Below are 20137 nucleotides of genomic sequence, written 5' to 3'. Positions count from 1 at the left end.
GACCTGCCCTGCAGTTGCAGTGGGCGTGCGACCTGCCCTGCAGTTGGAGTGGGCGAGCGACCTGCCGTGCAGTTGGAGTGGGCGTGCGACCTGCCGTGCAGTTGGAGTGGGCGAGCGACCTGCCCTGCAGTTGGAGTGGGCGAGCGACATGCCCTGCAGTTGGAGTGGGCGAGCGACCTGCCCTGCAGTTGGAGTGGGCGAGCGACATGCCCTGCAGTTGGAGAGGGCGAGCGACATGCCCTGCAGTTGGAGAGGGCGAGCGACCTGCCGTGCAGTTGGAGTGGGCGTGCGACCTGCCCTGCAGTTGGAGTGGGCGAGCGACCTGCCGTGCAGTTGGAGTGGGCGAGCGACCTGCCCTGCAGTTGGAGTGGGCGAGCGACATGCCCTGCAGTTGGAGTGGGCGAGCGACCTGCCCTGCAGTTGGAGTGGGCGAGCGACATGCCCTGCAGTTGGAGAGGGCGAGCGACCTGCCCTGCAGTTGGAGTGGGCGAGCGACATGCCCTGCAGTTGGAGAGGGCGAGCGACCTGCCCTGCAGTTGGAGTGGGCGAGCGACCTGCCCTGCAGTTGGAGTGGGCATACGTGCCCAAGGGGGACTGAAAGAATGATAAATGACTTCATTGCCAAGATGGAGAGAAAAATAGTCTTTATTTCAAATCGGTGAAGATAACCAAAAGCATTTCGATATTCATGGTAGCAGGTCACAGATCAAGGCTTGCAATAAATAAATCTCGGACTTTAAATAAGTTCACAGGGAAACACAAACAGCACTAACACATCTGTTTAACAATTGTTAGAAATGATTTTTCTTGACACCATACGGGGAGCGAGTATTCAGGAATATATTTTCTCAGGACTGCCTTTCTCTCACTCCCTCAAAAACATTCATCGGTCCTTCACCCTCCCACAACAACCCCTGACCCCATTGGGGGCCATTAAAAATAGCACCAATTTGTCTCAGCTTCCACACTTTTCATTTACCAAATGTGGCTCATGCTTAGAAAACCGAGAGTTCTCACTTTCTCTTTTTATTCATTCATGGGATGTGGGCGTCACTGGCCAGGCCAGCATTTATTACCCATCCCTAATTGCCATTGAGAAGGTGGTGGTGAGCTGCCTTCTTGAACCGCTGCAGTCCATGTGGGGTAGATACACCCACAGTGCTGTTAGGAAGGGAGTTCCAGGATTTTGACCCAGTGACAGTGAAGGAACGGTGATATAGTTCCAAGTCAGGATGGTGTGTGACTTGGAGGGGAACTTGCAGGTGGTGATGTTCCCATGTATTTGCTGCCCTTGTCCTTCTAGTTGGTAGAGGTCGCGGGTTTGGAAGGTGCTGTCTAAGGAGCCTTGGTGCGTTGCTGCAGTGCATCTTGTAGATGGTACACACTGCTGTCACTGTGTGTCGGTGGTGGAGGGAGTGAATGTTTGTAGATGGGGTGCCAATCAAGTGGGCTGCTTTGTCCTGGATGGTGTCAAGCTTCTTGAGTGTTGTTGGAGCTGCACCCACCCAGACAAGTGGAGAGTATTCCATCACACTCCTGACTTGTGCCTTGTAGATGGTGGACAGGCTTTGGGGAGTCAGGAGGTGACTTACTCGCCTCAGGATTCCTGGTCTTTGACCTGCTCTTGTAGCCACGGTATTTATATGGCTACTCCAGTTCAGTTTCTGGTCAATGGTAGCCCCTAGGATGTTGATAGTGGGGGATTCAGCGATGGTAATGCCGTTGAATGTCAAGGGGAGATGGTTAGATTCTCTCTTGTTGGAGATGGTCATTGCCTGGCACTTGTGTGGTGTGAATGTTACTTGCCACTTAACAGCCCAAGCCTGGATATTGTCCAGGTCTTGTTGCATTTCTACATGGACTGCTTCAGTATCTGAGGAGTCACGAATGGTGCTGAACATTGTGCAATCATCAGCGAACATCCCCATATTCTGACCTTATGATTGAAGGAAGGTCATTGATGAAGCAGCTGAAGATGGTTGGGCCCAGGACACTACCCTGAGGAACTCCTGCAGTGATGACCTGGGACTGAGATGATTGACCTCCAACAACCACAAACATCTTCCTTTGCGCTAGGTATGACTCCAGCCAGCGGAGGGTTTTCCCCTGTCGTCCTGAGAAAAAATTAGCTGATCTCCGCCTCATGTATGGAGTAACAGACCTCATAGTATATCAGAGGACTCTACTTCATAAGGACTGTTAGCATCATGAGTGTCTACAGTATAACATGACTTGTGGTTAAAAGGTGGGTGTCACAAAGGCTTCTGACCTGTGCATGGGTGTGTCGATGAACTGTGGCAACCAATGGGGCAGCACTGTGACCCCAAGTCTCAAACGGAGATATTCAGGACAGGTGACCGATAGTTCGGTCAAAGAGATCGGTTTTTCGGAGCGTCTTAAAGGAGGAGAGAGAGAGAGGTGGAGAGGTTTAGGGAGGGAATTCCAGAGCTTAGGGCCCCAGGCAGCTGAAGGCACGGCCGCCAATGGTGGAGCGATGGGAATCGGGGGATGGTCAAGAGGCCGGAATTGGAGGAACGCAGAGATCTCGGAGGGTTGTAGGGGCTGGAGGAGGTTAGAGAGATAGGGAGGGTTGGAGGAGGTTAGAGAGATAGGGAGGGTTGTAGGGGCTGGAGGAGGTTACAGAGATAGGGAGGGTTGTAGGGGCTGGAGGAGGTTACAGAGATAGGGAGGGTTGTAGGGACTGGAGGAGTTTACAGAGATAGGGAGGGTTGTAGGGGCTGGAGGAGGTTACAGAGATAGGGAGGGTTGTAGGGACTGGAGGAGTTTACAGAGATAGGGAGGGTTGTAGGGGCTGGAGGAGGTTACAGAGATAGGGAGGGTTGTAGGGGCTGGAGGAGGTTACAGAGATAGGGAGGGTTGTCGGGGCTGGAGGAGGTTACAGAGAAAGGGAGGGTTGTAGGGGCTGGAGGAGGTTACAGAGATAGGGAGGGTTGTAGAGGCTGGAGGAGGTTACAGAGATAGGGAGGGTTATAGGGGCTGGAGGAGTTTACAGAGATAGGGAGAGCTGTCAGGGCTGGAGGAGGTTACAGAGATAGGAAGGGTTGTAGGGGCTGGAGGAGGTTACATCGATAGGGAGGGTTGTCGGGGCTGGAGGAGGTTACAGAGATAGGGAGGGTTGTAGGGGCTGGAGGAGGTTACAGAGATAGGGAGGGTTATAGGGGCTGGAGGAGGTTACAGAGATAGGGAGAGCTGTCAGGGCTGGAGGAGGTTACAGAGATAGGAAGGGTTGTAGGGGCTGGAGGAGGTTACAGAGATAGGGAGGGTTGTCGGGGCTGGAGGAGGTCACAGAGATAGGGAGGGTTGTAGGGGCTGGAGGAGGTTACAGAGATAGGGAGGGTTGTCGGGGCTGGAAGAGGTTACAGAGACAGGGAGGGTTGTAGGGGCTGGAGGAGGTTACAGAGATAGGGAGTGTTGTAGGGGCGGCAGGAGGTTACAGAGATAGGGAGGGTTGTCGGGGCTGGAGGAGGATACAGAGATAGGGAGGGTTGTCGGGGCTGGAGGAAGTTACAAAGATAGGGAGGGTTGTCGGGGCTGGAAGAGGTTACAGAGACAGGGAGGGTTGTAGGGGCTGGAGGAGGTTACAGAGATAGGGAGGGTTGTAGGGGCTGGAGGGGGTTACAGAGATAGGGAGGGTCGTAGGGGTTGGAGGAAGTTACAAAGATAGGGAGGGTTGTCGGGACTGGAGGAGGTTACAGAGATAGGGAGTGTTGTCGGGGCGGCAGGAGGTTACAGAGATAGGGAGGGTTGTCGGGGCTGGAGGAGGATACAGAGATAGGGAGGGTTGTCGGGGCTGGAGGAGGTTACAGAGATAGGGAGGAATGTAGGGGCTGGAGGAGGTTACAGAGATAGGGAGGAATGTAGGGGCTGGAGGAGGTTACAGAGATAGGGAGGGTTGTCGGGGCTGGAGGAGGTTACAGAGATAGGGAGGGTTGTTGGGGCTGGAGGAGGATACAGAGATAGGGAGGGTTGGAACGGCCATGGAGGGATTTCAATATATGGAGGGAGAATTTGAATATTGAGGCGTCAATGAACCGGGGACCAGTGTAGGTCACTGCATGCGGGGGTGGGGTGGGGGGAATGGGGTGATGGCTGAACAGGGTTAGGATTTGGTTTCTTGGGTCCAGTGGAATTTAGTTTTGGAGAGGATCAGATTTACCGATGGTGGGAGATGGTTTTGGAGGTTGTCCAGGGGAATAGCTGGAGTCTCTGTTCATTTTCCAGTAATTGTGTTCAATTGTGCACGGGTGTTGGGCATTAACTGGGGATTTACTTGAGCCCCTATCAATAGGAACAGACTGAAAACTGTGGTTTAGTGTTAGGGAATGTCTGCTTGTAACCTCTAACTCTGTAAATAAATCTGAAAGTGTGTAAAGATTTGGTTCCAGTTCTATCTTTCACCAAAGGCGGTGCCCATTTGGGATACTACCCTCCACCGCCCCTCCCCCACCCAAATTACCCAGTTACTTTTGAGCCAATACCCTTGTCTGACCCTGACAATGACCTCCTGCACACTTGGGACACCCACCTTAACCAACCATCGATTCACAGTTTTGTAAAAAAAACACACAGTGCTCACAATGCCAGGTGACCCAGAGTTCAGAGGTCAGAAGGTAACACATCAAAACCGTTTGCCATTACTTCGTGGGGAGATATCCACACTGGATATGAGGAAGGGTCAAGTGCCAAGGACTACAAGCTTTGCCTGCACCAGAATCACATGAGAGGGCACAGCGAGGGCCATCGGAGCACATAGAATCATAGACCCACACAGCCCAGGTGCAGGCCATTTGGCCCATCATGTTGGTACTGGCTCTTTGAAAGAGCTTCCCAATTAGTCCCATGCTCAGTTTATAGCTGTTATTTTTCCCCTTCCAGTAATTCCCCAATTCCCTGTTGAACGTTCCTATAGAATCTGCTTCCACTGCCCTTTCAGACAGAACCTTCCAGATCACAACAACTCACTGTGTAAAAACATTTCTCCTCATCTCCCCCTCTGGTTCTTTTACCCATTATCTTCAATCTGTGTCCCTCTGGTTACCCACCCTCCTGCCCCTCGAAACAGTTTCTCCTCATTTACTCCATCAAAACCCCTCGTCATGCTGAATGCCTCCATTAAATCTCCTCTTAACCTTCTCTGCTCCAAGGAGATCAGTCCCAGCTTCTCCCAGTCTCTCCACATTCCCTGAACTCCCTCATCCCTGGGATCATTCTGGACAATCTCCTCCGCACCCTCGACAAGGCCTCAACATCCTTCTTAATGTATGGCGACCCAGAATTGGAGACAAACCCTCCAGGTGGGGCCTGGACCAGTGGTTTGTAACTGGTTTAAGAACAGCCTCGGAGCAGTAACAGGAGCAGAGGTGAAAAGGAGCAGAGGGCCAGGCTTGTGTTTGTAACAGGGGGCTCGGCCCTCTCAACTCCCTCAGGTCTGTCCCATCCATTCATTCATTCATTCATTCAGCTGGGGCCTGGTCTGACATTCAGCTCCATTTGTTCACTCTTGATATCAATTGTCTGTCATGATTCTGTCACTGAAATCTCCTCACAGTAATAAAGAGAACTGTGTACATTCACCAAACGCAGAAAAACTGTGCGCTCAAACAGCCTGAAATGCTGCATAACCGTTTATGCAATGCCAGTGGAATCATGTGATTCCCCCACACCCCCGGGGAGACTGGGTAAAGACGGTGAAAGAACCTGGCTCTGAGGTCTCATCGTCTTTTGAGAAGGCCCGAAATTGCTCACTTTGATCTGGGGGCCTCTCCCCTCATCTCCCACACACGTACTCAACCCCAACCACTACTGACCTTCCCTCTCCTTTGAGCAAGATCAGCCTGCCCAGGAACTCTCCTGGACTGTGGGTTCAGTCTTGAACAGGAAGGCAGTGTCACCAATGCATCGAGTTACCAAAGGGCTGGTGAGAGGGTCGGGGGTGGGGGTGGGGTCGGGGGTGGGGGTGGGGGTGGGGGTGGGGGTCAGGGGTGGGGTGGGGGTTGGGGATGGGGGTGGGGGTGGGGTCGGGGGTGGGGGTGGGGGTGGGGGTCGGGGGTGGGGGTGGGGTTGGGGGTGGGGGTCGGGGGTGGGGGTGGGGGTGGGGGTCGGGGGTGGGGGTGGGGGTGGGGAGCTGGGAGGGGATATCCCAGCAACAAACTCAAACAAACCAGTTGCAAAAAGCCCTGGCCGTAGCTACAACCCGTTTTTCCGCATTGTCACTGGAATGGGCTTACTAAAGCATCAGAGTCCTTGTCAACATATATTTATCGTACATAAGCTTGGCCTGCAATGATGTGCTCCCAGTCTCCTGGGAGCCAAGTGCTGTCACGTGATAAAAGATGGAAACATTTATCCCTCCATCTGTTATAACGTTAAATACAGTATTATCTGACTGAACAAGACCTCATTGAAATTGGACCCAAAGGAACCCATCCCAACCCAGAGGAGCCAATCACAATTCAACAGAACACACCACAACCCAGCAGAACACACCACAGCTCAACAGAACACAACAGAACCCAGCAGAACACACTACAATGCAACAGAACACACCAGAACACACCACAACTTAACAGAACCCAACAGAACACACCGCAACCCACCAGAACACAACAGAACCCACCACAACACAACAGAACCCAACAGAACACACCACAACGCAACAGAATCCAACAAAACACACCATGACTCAACAGAACCCAGCAGAACACACAACGTAACAGAACACAACAGAACACACCACAACTTAACAGAACCCAACAGAACACACCGCAACCCACCACAACACAACAGAACCCACCACAACACAACAGAACCCAACAGAACACACCACAACCCACCACAACACAACAGAACCCACCACAACACAACAGAACCCAACAGAACACACCACAAGCCACCAGAATACAACAGAACACAAAAGAATACACCAGGACACAAGACAACCCAACAGAACACAACAGAACCCAACAGAACCCACCACAACCCAACAGAACACAAGACAACGCAACAGAACACAAAACAACTCAATAGAACACAACAGAACCCAAAAGAACTCACCACCACCCAACAGAACACATCACAACCCAACAGAACCCACCACAACCCAACAGAACACAAGACAACGCAACAGAACACAAAACAACTCAACAGAACACAACAGAACCCAACAGAACCCATCACCACCCAACAGAACACATCACAACCCCACTGATATGCAAAATGGAAAAATAAAGTACCTCAACCGTTAAACCCCACTTGTCGCAACAGAAAAGCACCCGACGAAACCACATTCTGTGCAACAGAAATCCCACCAGAGTCACTAAAATTATCAGACGACCCAGAACCCCCAAAACCCAGCAGATTCACTGAGCACCATTTCAATGGGTTAGTGGGGAGGCTGTTACATTGTCCCAGGTAGATGGAATCTGATCTGATACAAATCCACCCAGAGGTAACAGTCAATTGTATGTAACTCAGCCTCTGTCCGAGAGGACAGACTAGAGCTCGGTCCGCTGCAGGCCCTGGGGTCTGAACATATTGTGTGGAGGGCGGTGCGAGGGGGGGAGATAGCTGCTTGGGGATTGGGAGGCCATGAATGGGTAATAGGCCCCCTCCCCACCACACCACGCCACCCTCCCTCCCCGACGACTACGGCCTCTGGTGGACGCCGGAACCTTCCGGCATCTGCCTGAAGAGCCCGCGAAGGGTCTCTAGCTCCTGTGACAGTTGCTCCACCTTGTTACGTAGTCTCTCGTTCTCTGACATGAACTGCATGGCCTTCTGCTGGGTCTCCATGTTTCGGCGCTTGGCTTTATCCCGGCTCTTGCGAACTGCAATGTTGTTCCTCTCCCGCCTCAGGCGGTACTCGACACTGTCCTTGTTAACCAGTTTCTTCGACTTGCTGCTGGAGAGGGGGCGGTCCCTCATCATGTGGGCCGAGGGCATCCCCGAGCTAGACGTAGCGAGCGGCCCCTTTAGAGGAACAAAATGTAATACTTCAGGGTCAGAATCCATAAAGAGGCAACATTGACACATGGATACATTCAACAGAGGAAGACTGATAGGGAGGGTTGTAGGGGCTGGAGGAGGTTACAGAGATAGGGAGGGTTGTAGGGGCTGGAGGAGGTTACAGAGATAGGGAGGGTTGTAGGGGCTGGAGGAGGTTACAGAGATAGGGAGGGTTGTAGGGGCTGGAGGAGGTTACAGAGATAGGGAGGGTTGTCGGAAGCTGGAGGAGGTTATGGAGATACGGAGGGTTGTGACATCGAAACATATAAACATCGAAAATAGGAGCAGGAGTAGGCCGTTCCGCCCTTCGAGCCTGCTCCACCATTCATTATGATCATGGCGGATCATCCAACTCAGTAACCTGTTTCCGCTTTTCCCCCATATCCTTTGATCCCTTTCGCCCCCAAGAGCTATATCTAACTCCATCTTGAAAACATACAATGTTTTGGCCTCAACTGCTTTCTGTGGTAGCGAATTCCACAGGCTCACCACTCTCTGGGTGAAGAAATTCCTCCTCATCTCAGTCCTGAAAGGTTTACCCCGTATCCTTAGACTATGACCCCTGGTTCTGGACTCCCCCACCATCGGGAACATCCTTCCTGCATCTACACTCTCAAGTCCTGTTTTTGCGACCAAAGTGGATAACCTCACATTTATCCACATTATACTACATCTGCCATGCATTTGCCCACTCACTCAACTTGTCCAAATCACCCTGAAGCCTCTCTGCATCCTCCTCACAACTCACCCTCCCACCCAGTTTTGTGTCATCTGCAAATTTGGAAATATTACATTTAGTTCCCTCATCTAAATCATTAATATATATTGTGAATAGCTGGGGTCTTAGCACCGATCCCTGCGGTACCCCACTAGTCACTGCCTGTCATTCGGAAAAAGACCCATTTATCCCTACTCTTTGTTTCCGATCTGCCAACCCATTTTCTATCCATCACAATACACTACCCCCAATCCCATGCGCTTTAATTTTACATGCTAATCTCTTATGTGGGACTCTGTCGAAAGCTTTCTGAAAGTCCAAATAAACTACATCCACTTATTTGTCAAGCATGATTTCCCTTTCGTAAATCCATGCTGACTCTGCCCGATTCTACCACTGTTCTCTAAGTGCTTTGCCACAAAAATCTTTGATAATGGACTCTAGAATTTTCCCCACTACCGACGTCAGGCTGACTGGTCTGTAATTCCCTGTTTTCTCTCTACCTCCCTTTTTAAATAGTGGGGTTATATTAGCTACCCTCCAATCTGTAGGAACTGTTCCAGAGTCTTGTTTTTCGTTGTGCAGCTTTTCCAGGAGCACAGGCATTGCGAGCGAGGAGTGAACAGCTGGGAAGTCAATTTCATCGGGAGTTTCGGTGGAGCAGGGACTGCTGGGTAAGTAGAAACCTATATATTTGGGCTGTTTCTGAACCCGAGACACTACTCTTGTAGTGTCTCCCACTCGCCCTCCTCCTCTTACCAAAAAAAAGGACTCGGTTGTGTGTAGGTAAGGTAAGGCTTTTTCTATTTCTATTCTTGTTTTATCGTGTGATTGGTTAAAAACTTGGGAATTTAGAATAGTGGGAATGGAGGTTAAGGCAGTTGTATGTTCCTCCTGCAGAATGTGGGAGGTAAGGGTCGCCAAGGGTGTCCCTGCTGACTGCATCTGCGGGAAGTGCACCCAACTCCAGCTCCTCGAGAACCGCGTTAGGGAACTGGAGCTGGAGCTGGAGGAACTTCGGATCATTCGGGAGGCGGAGGGGATTATTGAGAGGAGTTATCGGGAGGCAGTCACACCTCAGGTAAAAGAAGTAGGTAGATGGGTTACCGTCAGGGGAAGGAGAGGGAACCAGCAGGCAGTGCAGGGATCCCCTGTGGCCGTTTCCCTCAACAACAGGTATACCGTTTTGGATACTGTTGGGGGGGACGACTTACCAGGGGTAAGCAATGGGGTACAGATATCTGGCACAGAGTCTGTCCCTGTTGCTCAGAAGGGAAGGGGTAAGAGGAGCAGAGCATTAGTCATTGGGGACTCCATAGTTAGGGGAATAGATAGGAGGTTTTGTGGGAACGAGAGAGACTCACGGTTGGTGTGTTGCCTCCCAGGTGCCAGGGTACGTGATGTCTCCGATCGTGTTTTTGGGATCCTTAAGGGGGAGGGGGAGCAGCCCCAAGTCGTGGTACACATAGGCACCAACGACATAGGTAGGAAGACAGATGGGGATTTAAGGCAGAAATTCAGGGAGCTAGGGTGGAAGCTTAGAGCGAGAACAAACAGAGTTGTTATCTCTGGGTTGTTGCCTGTGCCACGTGCTAGCGAAGTGAGGAATAGGGAGAGAGAGGAGTTGAACACGTGGCTGCAGGGATGGTGTAGGAGGGAGGGTTTTGGTTTCCTGGATAATTGGGGCTCTTTCTGGGGTAGGTGGGACCTCTACAAACAGGATGGTCTTCACCTGAACCAGAGGGGTACCAATATCCTGGGGGGGAGATTTGCTAGTGCTCTTCGGGGGGGTTTAAACTAATTCAGCAGGGGGATGGGAACCTAAATTGTAGTTCCAGTGTACAGGATGTTGAGAGTAGTGAGGTCAGGGATAAGGTTATAAGGACGCAAGAGGGCACTGGCAAGCAAGAACTTGGTTTAAAATGTGTCTACTTCAACGCCAGGAGCATCCGGAATAAGGTGGGTGAGCTTGCAGCATGGGTTGGTACCTGGGATCTCGATGTAGTGGCCATTTCGGAGACATGGGTAGAGCTGGGGCAGGAATGGATGTTGCAGGTTCTGGGATTTAGATGTTTCACTAAGAACAGAGAAGATGGTAAAAGAGGGGGGGGTGTGGCATTGTTAATCAAGGAAAGTATTACAGCGGCAGAAAGGACGTTTGAGGACTCGTCTACTGAGGTAGTATGGGCCGAGGTTAGAAACAGGAGAGGAGAGGTCACCCTGTTGGGAGTTTTCTATAGACCTCCAAATAGTTCCAGAGATGTAGAGGAAAGGATAGCGAAGATGATTCTCGACAGGAGCGAGAGTAACAGGGTAGTTGTTATGGGGGACTTTAACTTTCCAAATATTGTCTGGAAATACTATAGTTCGAGTACTTTAGATGGGTCTGTTTTTGTCCAGTGTGTGCAGGAGGGTTTTCTGACACAGTATGTAGACAGGCCAACCAGGGGCGATGCCACATTGGATTTGGTACTGGGTAATGAACCCGGCCAGGTGTTAGATTTAGATGTAGGTGAGCACTTTGGTGATAGTGACCACAATTCGGTTAGGTTTACCTTAGCGATGGGCAGGGACAGGTATATACCGCAGGGCAAGAATTATAGCTGGGGGAAAGGAAATTATGATGCGATTAGGCAAGATTTAGGATGTGTAGGATGGGGAAGGAAACTGCAGGGGATGGGAACAATCGAAATGTGGAGCTTATTCAAGGAGCAGCTACTGCGTGTCCTTGATAAGTATGTACCTGTCAGGCAGGGAGGAAGTTGTCGAGCGAGGGAGACGTGGTTTACTAAAGAAGTTGAAGAGCTTGTCAAGAGGAAGAAGAAGGCTTATGTTAGGATGAGACGTGAAGGCTCAGTTAGGGCGCTTGAGAGTTACAAGCTAGCCAGGAAGGATCTAAAGGGAGAGATAAGAAGAGCAAGGAGAGGACACGAGAAGTCATTGGCGGATAGGATCAAAGAAAACCCTAAGGCTTTCTATAGGTATATCAGGAATAAAAGAATGACTAGAGTTAGATTAGGGCCAATCAAGGATAGTAGTGGGAAGTTGTGTGTGGAATCGGAGGAGATAGGGGAAGCGTTAAATGAATATTTTGCGTCAGTATTTACAGTAGAGAAAGAAAATGTTGTCGAGGAGAATACTGAGATACAGACTACTAGGCTAGATGGGATTGAGGTTCACAAGGAGGAGTTGTTAGCAATTTTGGAAAGTGTGAAAATAGATAAGTCCCCTGGGCCAGATGGGATTTATCCTAGGATTCTCTGGGAAGCAAGGGAGGAGATTGCAGAGCCTTTGTCCTTGATTTTTATGTCGTCATTGTCGACAGGAATAGTGCCGGAAGACTGGAGGATAGCAAATGTTGTCCCCTTGTTCAAGAAGGGGAGTAGAGACAGCCCTGGTAATTATAGACCTGTGAGCCTTACTTCGGTTGTGGGTAAAATGTTGGAAAAGGTTATAAGAGATAGGATTTATAATCATCTTGAAAAGAATAAGTTCATTTGCGATAGTCAGCACGGTTTTGTGACGGGTAGGTCGTGCCTCACAAACCTTATTGAGTTTTTTGACAAGGTGACCAAACAGGTGGATGAGAGTAAAGCAGTGGATGTGGTGTATATGGATTTCAGTAAGGCGTTTGATAAGGTTCCCCACGGTAGGCTATTGCAGAAAATACGGAAGTATGGGGTTGAAGGTGATTTAGAGCTTTGGATCAGAAATTGGCTAGCTGAAAGAAGACAGAGGGTGGTGGTTGATGGCAAATGTTCATCCTGGAGTTTAGTTACTAGTGGTGTACCGCAAGGATCTGTTTTGGGGCCACTGCTGTTTGTCATTTTTATAAATGACCTGGAAGAGGGTGTAGAAGGGTGGGTTCGTAAATTTGCGGATGACACGAAGGTCAGTGGAGTTGTGGATAGTGCCGAAGGATGTTGTAGGTTACAGAGGGACATAGATAGGCTGCAGAGCTGGGCTGAGAGATGGCAAATGGAGTTTAATGCGGAAAAATGTGAGGTGATTCACTCTGGAAGGAGTAACAGGAATGCAGAGTACTGGGCTAATGGGAAGATTCTTGGTAGTGTAGATGAGCAGAGAGATCTTGGTGTCCAGGTACATAAATCCCTGGTTAATAGAGCTGTTAAGAAGGCATATGGTGTGTTAGCTTTTATTAGTAGGGGGATCGAGTTTCGGAGCCACGAGGTCATGCTGCAGCTGTACAAAACTCTGGTGAGACCGCACCTGGAGTATTGCGTGCAGTTCTGGTCACCGCATTATAGGAAGGATGTGGAAGCTTTGGAAAGGGTGCAGAGGAGATTTACGAGGATGTTGCCTGGTATGGAGGGAAGGTCTTACGAGGAAAGGCTGAGGGACTTGAGGTTGTTTTCGTTAGAGAGAAGGAGGAGAAGAGGTGACTTAATAGAGACATATAAGATAATCAGAGGGTTAGATAGGGTGGATAGTGAGAGTCTTTTTCCTCGGATGGTGATGGCAAACACGAGGGGACATAGCTTTAAGTTGAGGGGTGATAGATATAGGACAGATGTCAGAGGTAGTTTCTTTACACAGAGAGTAGTAGGGGCGTGGAACGCCCTGCCTGCAACAGTAGTAGACACGCCAACGTTAAGGCATTTAAGTGGTCATTGGATAGACATATGGATGAAAATGGAATAGTGTAGGTCAGATGGTTTCACAGGTCGGCGCAACATCGAGGGCTGAAGGGCCTGTACTGCGCTGTAATGTTCTATGTCTATAGAATCTTGGAAGATGACCACCAATGCATCCACTATTTCTAGGGCCACTTCCTTAAGTACTCTGGAATGTAGACCATCAGGCCCTGGGGATTTATCGGCCTTCAATCCCATCAATTTCCCCAACACCATTTCTCTACTAATACTGTTTTCTTTCAGTTCCTCTCTCTCACTAAACCCTGTGTTCCCCAACATTTCTGGTATGATATTTGTGTCCTCCTTTGTGAAGACAGACCCAAAGTATGCATTTAGTTGGTCAGACATTTCTTTATTCCCCATAATAAATTCCCGTTTTTGACTGTAAGGGACCTACATTTGTCTTCACCAATATTTTTCTTTTCACATACCTATAGAAACTTTTACAGTCAGTTTTTATATTCCCCGCAAGCTTACTCTCGTACTCTATTTTCCCCTTCTTAATCAATCCTTTGGTCCTCCTTTGCTGAATTCTAAACTGCTCCCAATCCTCAGGTCTGTTGTTTTTTCCTGGCAAATTTATATGCCTCTTCCTTGGATCTTATGCTATCTCTAATTTCCCTTGTAAGCCATGGTTTGGCTACCTTTCCCATTTTACTTTTGCGCCAGACAGGGATAAACAATTGTTGCAGTTCATCCATGTGTTCTTTAAATGTTTACAATCGCCTATCCACCGTCATCCCTTTAAGTAACGTTTCCCAATCCGTCATGGCCAACTTGTGCCTCATACTTTCGTAGTTTCCTTTACTAAGATTCAGGACCCTAGTCTCAGAATCAACTACGTCACTCTCCATCTTGATGAAGAATTCTATCATATTATGGTCGCTCATCCTCAAGGGGTCTCGCACAACTAGATTGTCAATTATTCCTCTCTCATTACACAATACCAAGTCCAGGATGGCCTGTTCTCTAGTTGGTTCCTCAACGTATTGGTCCAGAAAACCATCCCATATACACTCCAAGAATTCCTCCTCTCCGGTGTTGTGACTAATTTGATTTGCCCAATCTATATGCAGATTAAAGTCACCCATAATTACAGATGTTCCTTTATCGCATGCGTCTCTAATTTCCTGTTTAATGCCATTCCCATCACCACCACAGTTTGGGGGTCTATATACAACCCCACTAACGTTTTTTGCCCCTCAGTATTTCTCAGCTCTACCTATACAGATTCCACATCATCAGAGCTAATATCTTTCCTCACTATTGCGTTAATTTCCTCTTTAACCAGCAATGCAACTCCACCGCCTTTCGCTTTTTGTCTGTCCTTCCTAAATACTAAATATCCCTGGATGTTCATTTCCCATCCCTGGTCACCCTGCCGCCATGTCTCTGTAATCCTGACTATATCATACCCGTTTACATCTATTTGCGCGATTAATTCATCCACTTTATTGCGAATGCTCCACGCTTTAAGGCACAAAGCCTTAAGGCTTGTCTTTTTAACATTACTTGTCCCCTTCCCAATATTTTTCACTGTGTCCCTGTTTGATTCTGGCCCTTGATTTCTCTGCCTATCACTTTTCTTATTCCCTTTACTGTCTTTTGTTCTTGTCTTTGATCCCCCTCCTCTGACTCCTTGCAAAGGTTCCCATCCCCCTGCCATTTTAGTTTAAACCCTCCCCAACCACTCTAGCAAATACTCCCCCTCGGACATCAGTCCCGGTCCTGCCCAGGTGTAACCTGTCCAGTTTGTACTGGTCCCACCTCCCCCAGAACCGGTCCCAATGTCCCAGGAATCTAAAACCCTCCCCCTCACACCATCTCTTCAGCCACGTATTCATCTGATATATCCTGCTATTTCTACTCTGACTAACACGTGGCACTGGTATTAATCCTGAGATCACTACCTTTCAGGTCCTACTTTTCAACTTACTTCCTAGCTCCCTATGTTCTGCTTTTAGGACCTCATCCTTTTTTTTAACCTATGTTGTTTGTACCAATGTGTACCACGACCACTGGCTGTTCACCCTCCCCCTTCAGAATGTCCTGTAACTGCTCTGAGACATCCTTGACCCTCACACCAGGGAGACAACATACCATCCTGGAGTCTCTTTTGCGGCCACAAAAACACCTATCTATTCCCCTTACAATTGAATCCCCTGTAACTATTGCATTTCCACACTTTTTACTCCTCCCCTGTGCAGCAGAGCCAACCGTGGTGCAACGAATTGGGCTGTTACTGCTTTCCTCTGAGAGGCCATTCCCCCCAACAGTATTCAAAACAGTATATCTGTTTTGCAGGGGAATAGCCACAGGAGATTCCTGCACTGCCTGCCTAGACCTCTTGCTCTGCCTGGTGGTCACCCATTCCCCTCCTGCCTGTGGGGACTGAGCTTGCAGTGTGACCACCTCTCTATATGTGCTATCCATGATACTCTCCGCCTCGTGGATGCACCAAAATGTGCCCAACTGCCGTTCCAGCTCTGAAACCCGGGCTTCCAGGAGCTGCAGCTGGAGACACTTCCTGCACACATGCTGGTCCCGGGCACTGGAAATGTTCCCGGCTTCTGACATGGAGCACGAGGAGCACACCACGGCTTTGAGCTCTCCTGCCATGACTTAACCCTTTATAGAGCCATAGAGAGATACAGCACTGAAACAGGCCCTTCGGCCCACCGAGTCTGTGCTGACCAACAATCACCCATTTATACAAATCCTACGTTAATCCCATATTCCCGACCACATCCCCACCATTCTCCTACCACCTACCTACACTAGGGGCAATTTATAATGGCCAATTTACCTATCAACCTGCAAGTCTTTGGCTGTGGAGGAAACCGGAGCACCCAGCGAAAACCCACGCGGTCACAGGGAGAACTTGCAAACTCCACACAGGCAGGACCCAGAATCGAACCCGGGTCACTGGAGCTGTGAGGCTGCGGTGCTAACCACTGAGCCGCCCAAACTAATGTTTTGAAATATCTTAATATCAAATAATATAAATTACTCTAGCGCCCTCCATCTGTCTTCCTGTAGAGGCTGGAGGAGGTTACAGAGATAGGGAGGGTTGTAGGGGCTGGAGGAGGTTACAGAGATAGGGAGGGTTGTAGGGGCTGGAGGAGGTTACAGAGACAGGGAGGGTTGTAGGGGCTGGAGGAGGTTACAGAGAAAGGGAGGGTTGCAGGGACTGGAGGAGGTTGCAGAGATTGGGAGAGTTGGAGGGGCTGGAGGAGGTTACAGAGATAGGGAGGATTGTAGGGGCTGGAGGAGGTTGCAGAGAATGGGAGGGTTGTAGGGGCTGGAGGAGGTTACAGAGATAGGGAGGGTTGTAGGGGCTGGAGGAGGTTACAGAGATAGGGAGGGTTGCAGGGACTGGAGGAGGTTGCAGAGATTGGGAGAGTTGTAGGGGCGGGAGGAGGTTACAGAGATAGCGAGAGTTGTAGGGTCTGGAGCAGATTGAAGAGATAAGGAGGGGTATAGTGGCTGGAGGAGGTTACAGAGATAGGGAGGGTTGCAGGGTCTGGAGGAGGTTGAAGAGATAGGGAGGGGTATAGAGGCTGGAGGAGGTTACAGAGACAGGGAGGATTGCAGGGGCTGGAGGAGGTTACAGAGATAGGGAGGGTTGTAGGGTCTGGAGGAGGTTGAAGAGATAGGGAGGGTTGCAGGGGCTGGAGGAGGTTGCAGAGATAGCGAGGGTTGTCAGGGCTGGAGAAGGTTACAGAGATAGAGAGGATTCTAGGGGCTGGAGGAGTTTACAGAGACAGGGAGGGTTGCAGGGACTGGAGGAGGTTACAGAGATAGGGAGGGGTGTCGAGGCTGGAGGAGGTTACAGAGATAGGGAGGGTTATAGGGACTGGAGTAAGTTACAGAGATAGGAGGGTTGCAGGGGCTGGAGGAGGTTACAGAGATAGGGAGGGTTGTAGGGACTGGAGGTGGTTACAGAGATAGGGAGGGTTATAGGGACTGGAGTAAGTTACAGAGATAGGGAGGGTTGTAGGGGCTGGAGGAGGTTACAGAAATCGGGAGGGTTGTCGGGGCTGGAGGAGTTTACAGAATAGGGAGGGTTGTTGGGGCTGGAGGAAGTTAGAGATAGGGAGGGTTGTAGGGGCTGGAGGAGTTTCCAGAGATAGGGAGGGTTGTAGGGGCTGGAGGAGTTTACAGAGATAGGGAGGGTTATAGGGACTGGAGTAAGTTACAGAGATAGGAGGGTTGCAGGGGCTGGAGGAGGTTACAGAGATAGGGAGGGTTGTAGGGACTGGAGGTGGTTACAGAGATAGGGAGGGTTATAGGGACTGGAGTAAGTTACAGAGATAGGGAGGGTTGTAGGGGCTGGAGGAGGTTACAGAGATAGGGAGGATTCTAGGGGCTGGAGGAGGTTCCAGAGATAGGGAGGTTTGTAGGGAATGGAGGAGGTTACAGAGATAGGGAGGGGTGTAGAGGCTGGAGGAGGTTACAGAGATAGGGAGGATTCTAGGGGCTGGAGGAGGTTACAAGAGATAGGGAGGGTTGTAGGGGCTGGAGGAGGTTACAGAGATAGGGAGGATTCTAGGGGCTGCAGGAGGTTACAGAGATAGGGAGGGTTGTAGGGACTGGAGGAGGTTACAGAGATAGGGAGGGCTGTCGGGACTGGAGGAGGTTGCAGAGAATGGGAGGGTTGTAGGGGCTGGAGGAGGTTACAGAGATAGGGAGGGATGTCGGGACTGGAGGAGGTTACAGAGATAGGGAGGGTTGTCGGGACTGGAGGAGGTTGCAGAGAATGGGAGGGTTGTAGGGGCTGGAGGAGTTTACAGAGATAGGGAGGGATGTCGGGACTGGAGGAGGTAACAGAGATAGGGAGGGTTGTCGGGACTGGAGGAGGTTGCAAAGATTGGGAGATTAGTAGGGGCTGGAGCCGATTGAAGAGATAGGGAGGGGTATAGAGGCTGGAGGAGGTTACAGAGATAGGGAGGGTTGCAGGGTCTGGAGGAGGTTGAAGAGATAGGGAGGGGTATAGAGGCTGGAGGAGGTTACAGAGACAGGGAGGATTGCAGGGGCTGGAGGAGGTTACAGAGATAGGGAGGGTTGTAGGGTCTGGTGGAGGTTGAAGAGATAGGGAGGGTTGCAGGAGCTGGAGGAGGTTGCAGAGATTGCGAGGGTTGTCGGGGCTGGAGATGGTTACAGAGATAGAGAGGATTCTAGCGGCTGGAGGAGGTTACAGAGACAGGGAGGGTTGCAGGGACTGGAGGAGGTTACAGAGATAGGGAGGGGTGTAGAGGCTGGAGGAGGTTACAGAGATAGGGAGGATTACAGGGAGTGGAGTAAGTTACAGAGATAGGGAGGGTTGTTGGGGCTGGAGGAGGTTACAGAGATAGGGAGGGTTGTAGGGACTGGAGGAGGTTACAGAGATAGGGAGGGTTATCGGGACTGGAGTAAGTTACAGAGATAGGGAGGGTTGTAGGGGCTGGAGGAGGTTACAGAGATAGGGAGGGGTGTAGAGGCTGCAGGAGGTTACAGAGATAGGGAGGTTTGTAGGGACTGGAGGAGGTTACAGAGATAGGGAGGGGTATAGAGGCTGGAGGAGGTTACAGAGATAGGGAGGATTCTAGGGGCTGGAGGAGGTTACAGAGATAGGGAGGGTTGTAGGGAATGGAGGGGGTTACAGAGATAGGGAGGGGTGTAGAGGCTGGAGGAGGTTCCAGAGATAGGGAGGATTCTAGGGGCTGGAGGAGGTTACAGAGATAGGGAGGGTTGTAGGGGCTGGAGGAGGTTACAGAGATAGGGAGGGTTGTCGGGGCTGGAGGAGGTTACAGTGATATGGAGGGTTGTAGGGACTGGAGGAGGTTACAGAGATAGGGAGGTTGGTAGGGACTGGAGGAGGTTACAGAGATAGGGAGGGTTGTAGAGGCTGGAGGAGGTTACAGAGATAGGGAGGGTTGTAGAGGCTGGAGGAGTTCCAGAGATAGGGAGGGTTGTAGAGACATGAGGAGGTTCAAGAGATAGGGAGGATTCTTGGGGCTGGAGGAGGTTACAGAGATAGGGAGGGTTGTAGAGGCTGGAGGAGGTTACAGAAATAGGGAGGTTTGTAGAGGCTGGAGGAGGTTACAGAAATAGGGAGGTTTGTAGGGACTGGAGGAGGTTACCGAGATAGGGAGGGTTGTAGGGGCTGGAGGAGGTTACAGAAATCGGGAGGGTTGTCGGGGCTGGAGGAGTTTACAGAGATAGGGAGGGTTGTAGGGGCTGGAGGAAGTTACGGAGTTTGGGAGGGCTGTTGTGGCTGGAGGAGTTTACAGAGATAGGGAGGGTTGTAGGGGCTGGAGGAGTTTATAGAGATAGGGAAGGTTGTAGGGGCTGGAGGAAGTTACAGAGATAGGGAGGGTTCTAGAGGCTGGAGGAGTTTACAGAGTTAGGGAGGGTTGTAGGGGCTGGAGGAAGTTACAGAGATAGGGAGGGTTGTCGGTGCTGGAGGAGTTTACAGAGATAGGGAGGGTTGTAGGGGCTGGACGAGTTTACAGAGATAGGGAGGGTTGTACGGGCTGGAGGAAGTTACAGAGATAGGGAGGGTTGTAGAGGCTGGAGGAGTTTACAGAGTTAGGGAGGGTTGTAGGGGCTGGCGGAGTTTACAGAGATAGGGAGGGTTGTTGGGGCTGGAGGAAGTTACAGAGATAGGGAGGGTTGTCGGGGCTGGAGGAGTTTCCAGAGATAGGGAGGGTTGTAGGGGCTGGAGGAGTTTACAGAGATAGGGAGGGTTGTAGGGGCT

The 20137-nt window shown here is 50.5% G+C and overlaps 1 protein-coding gene across 1 annotated transcript in view; it reads right to left on the bottom strand.

Moving 5' to 3' along the window:
* Positions 1–629: 629 nt before the first annotated feature.
* Positions 630–20137, bottom strand: part of LOC137360935 (CCAAT/enhancer-binding protein epsilon-like) — a 56074-nt gene continuing 36566 nt past the window's right edge. Inside the window, exon 2 of the mRNA XM_068026040.1 lies at positions 630–7989. Coding sequence (XP_067882141.1) covers positions 7666–7989 — 324 coding nt within the window. The 3' untranslated portion in view covers positions 630–7665. The remainder of the gene's footprint in view (positions 7990–20137) is intronic.

This window comes from Heterodontus francisci, unplaced genomic scaffold (genome assembly GCF_036365525.1).
Source record: "Heterodontus francisci isolate sHetFra1 unplaced genomic scaffold, sHetFra1.hap1 HAP1_SCAFFOLD_780, whole genome shotgun sequence".
Taxonomy (NCBI): Eukaryota; Metazoa; Chordata; class Chondrichthyes; order Heterodontiformes; family Heterodontidae; genus Heterodontus; species Heterodontus francisci.
This window is presented reverse-complemented; position numbering and strand designations above follow the sequence as displayed.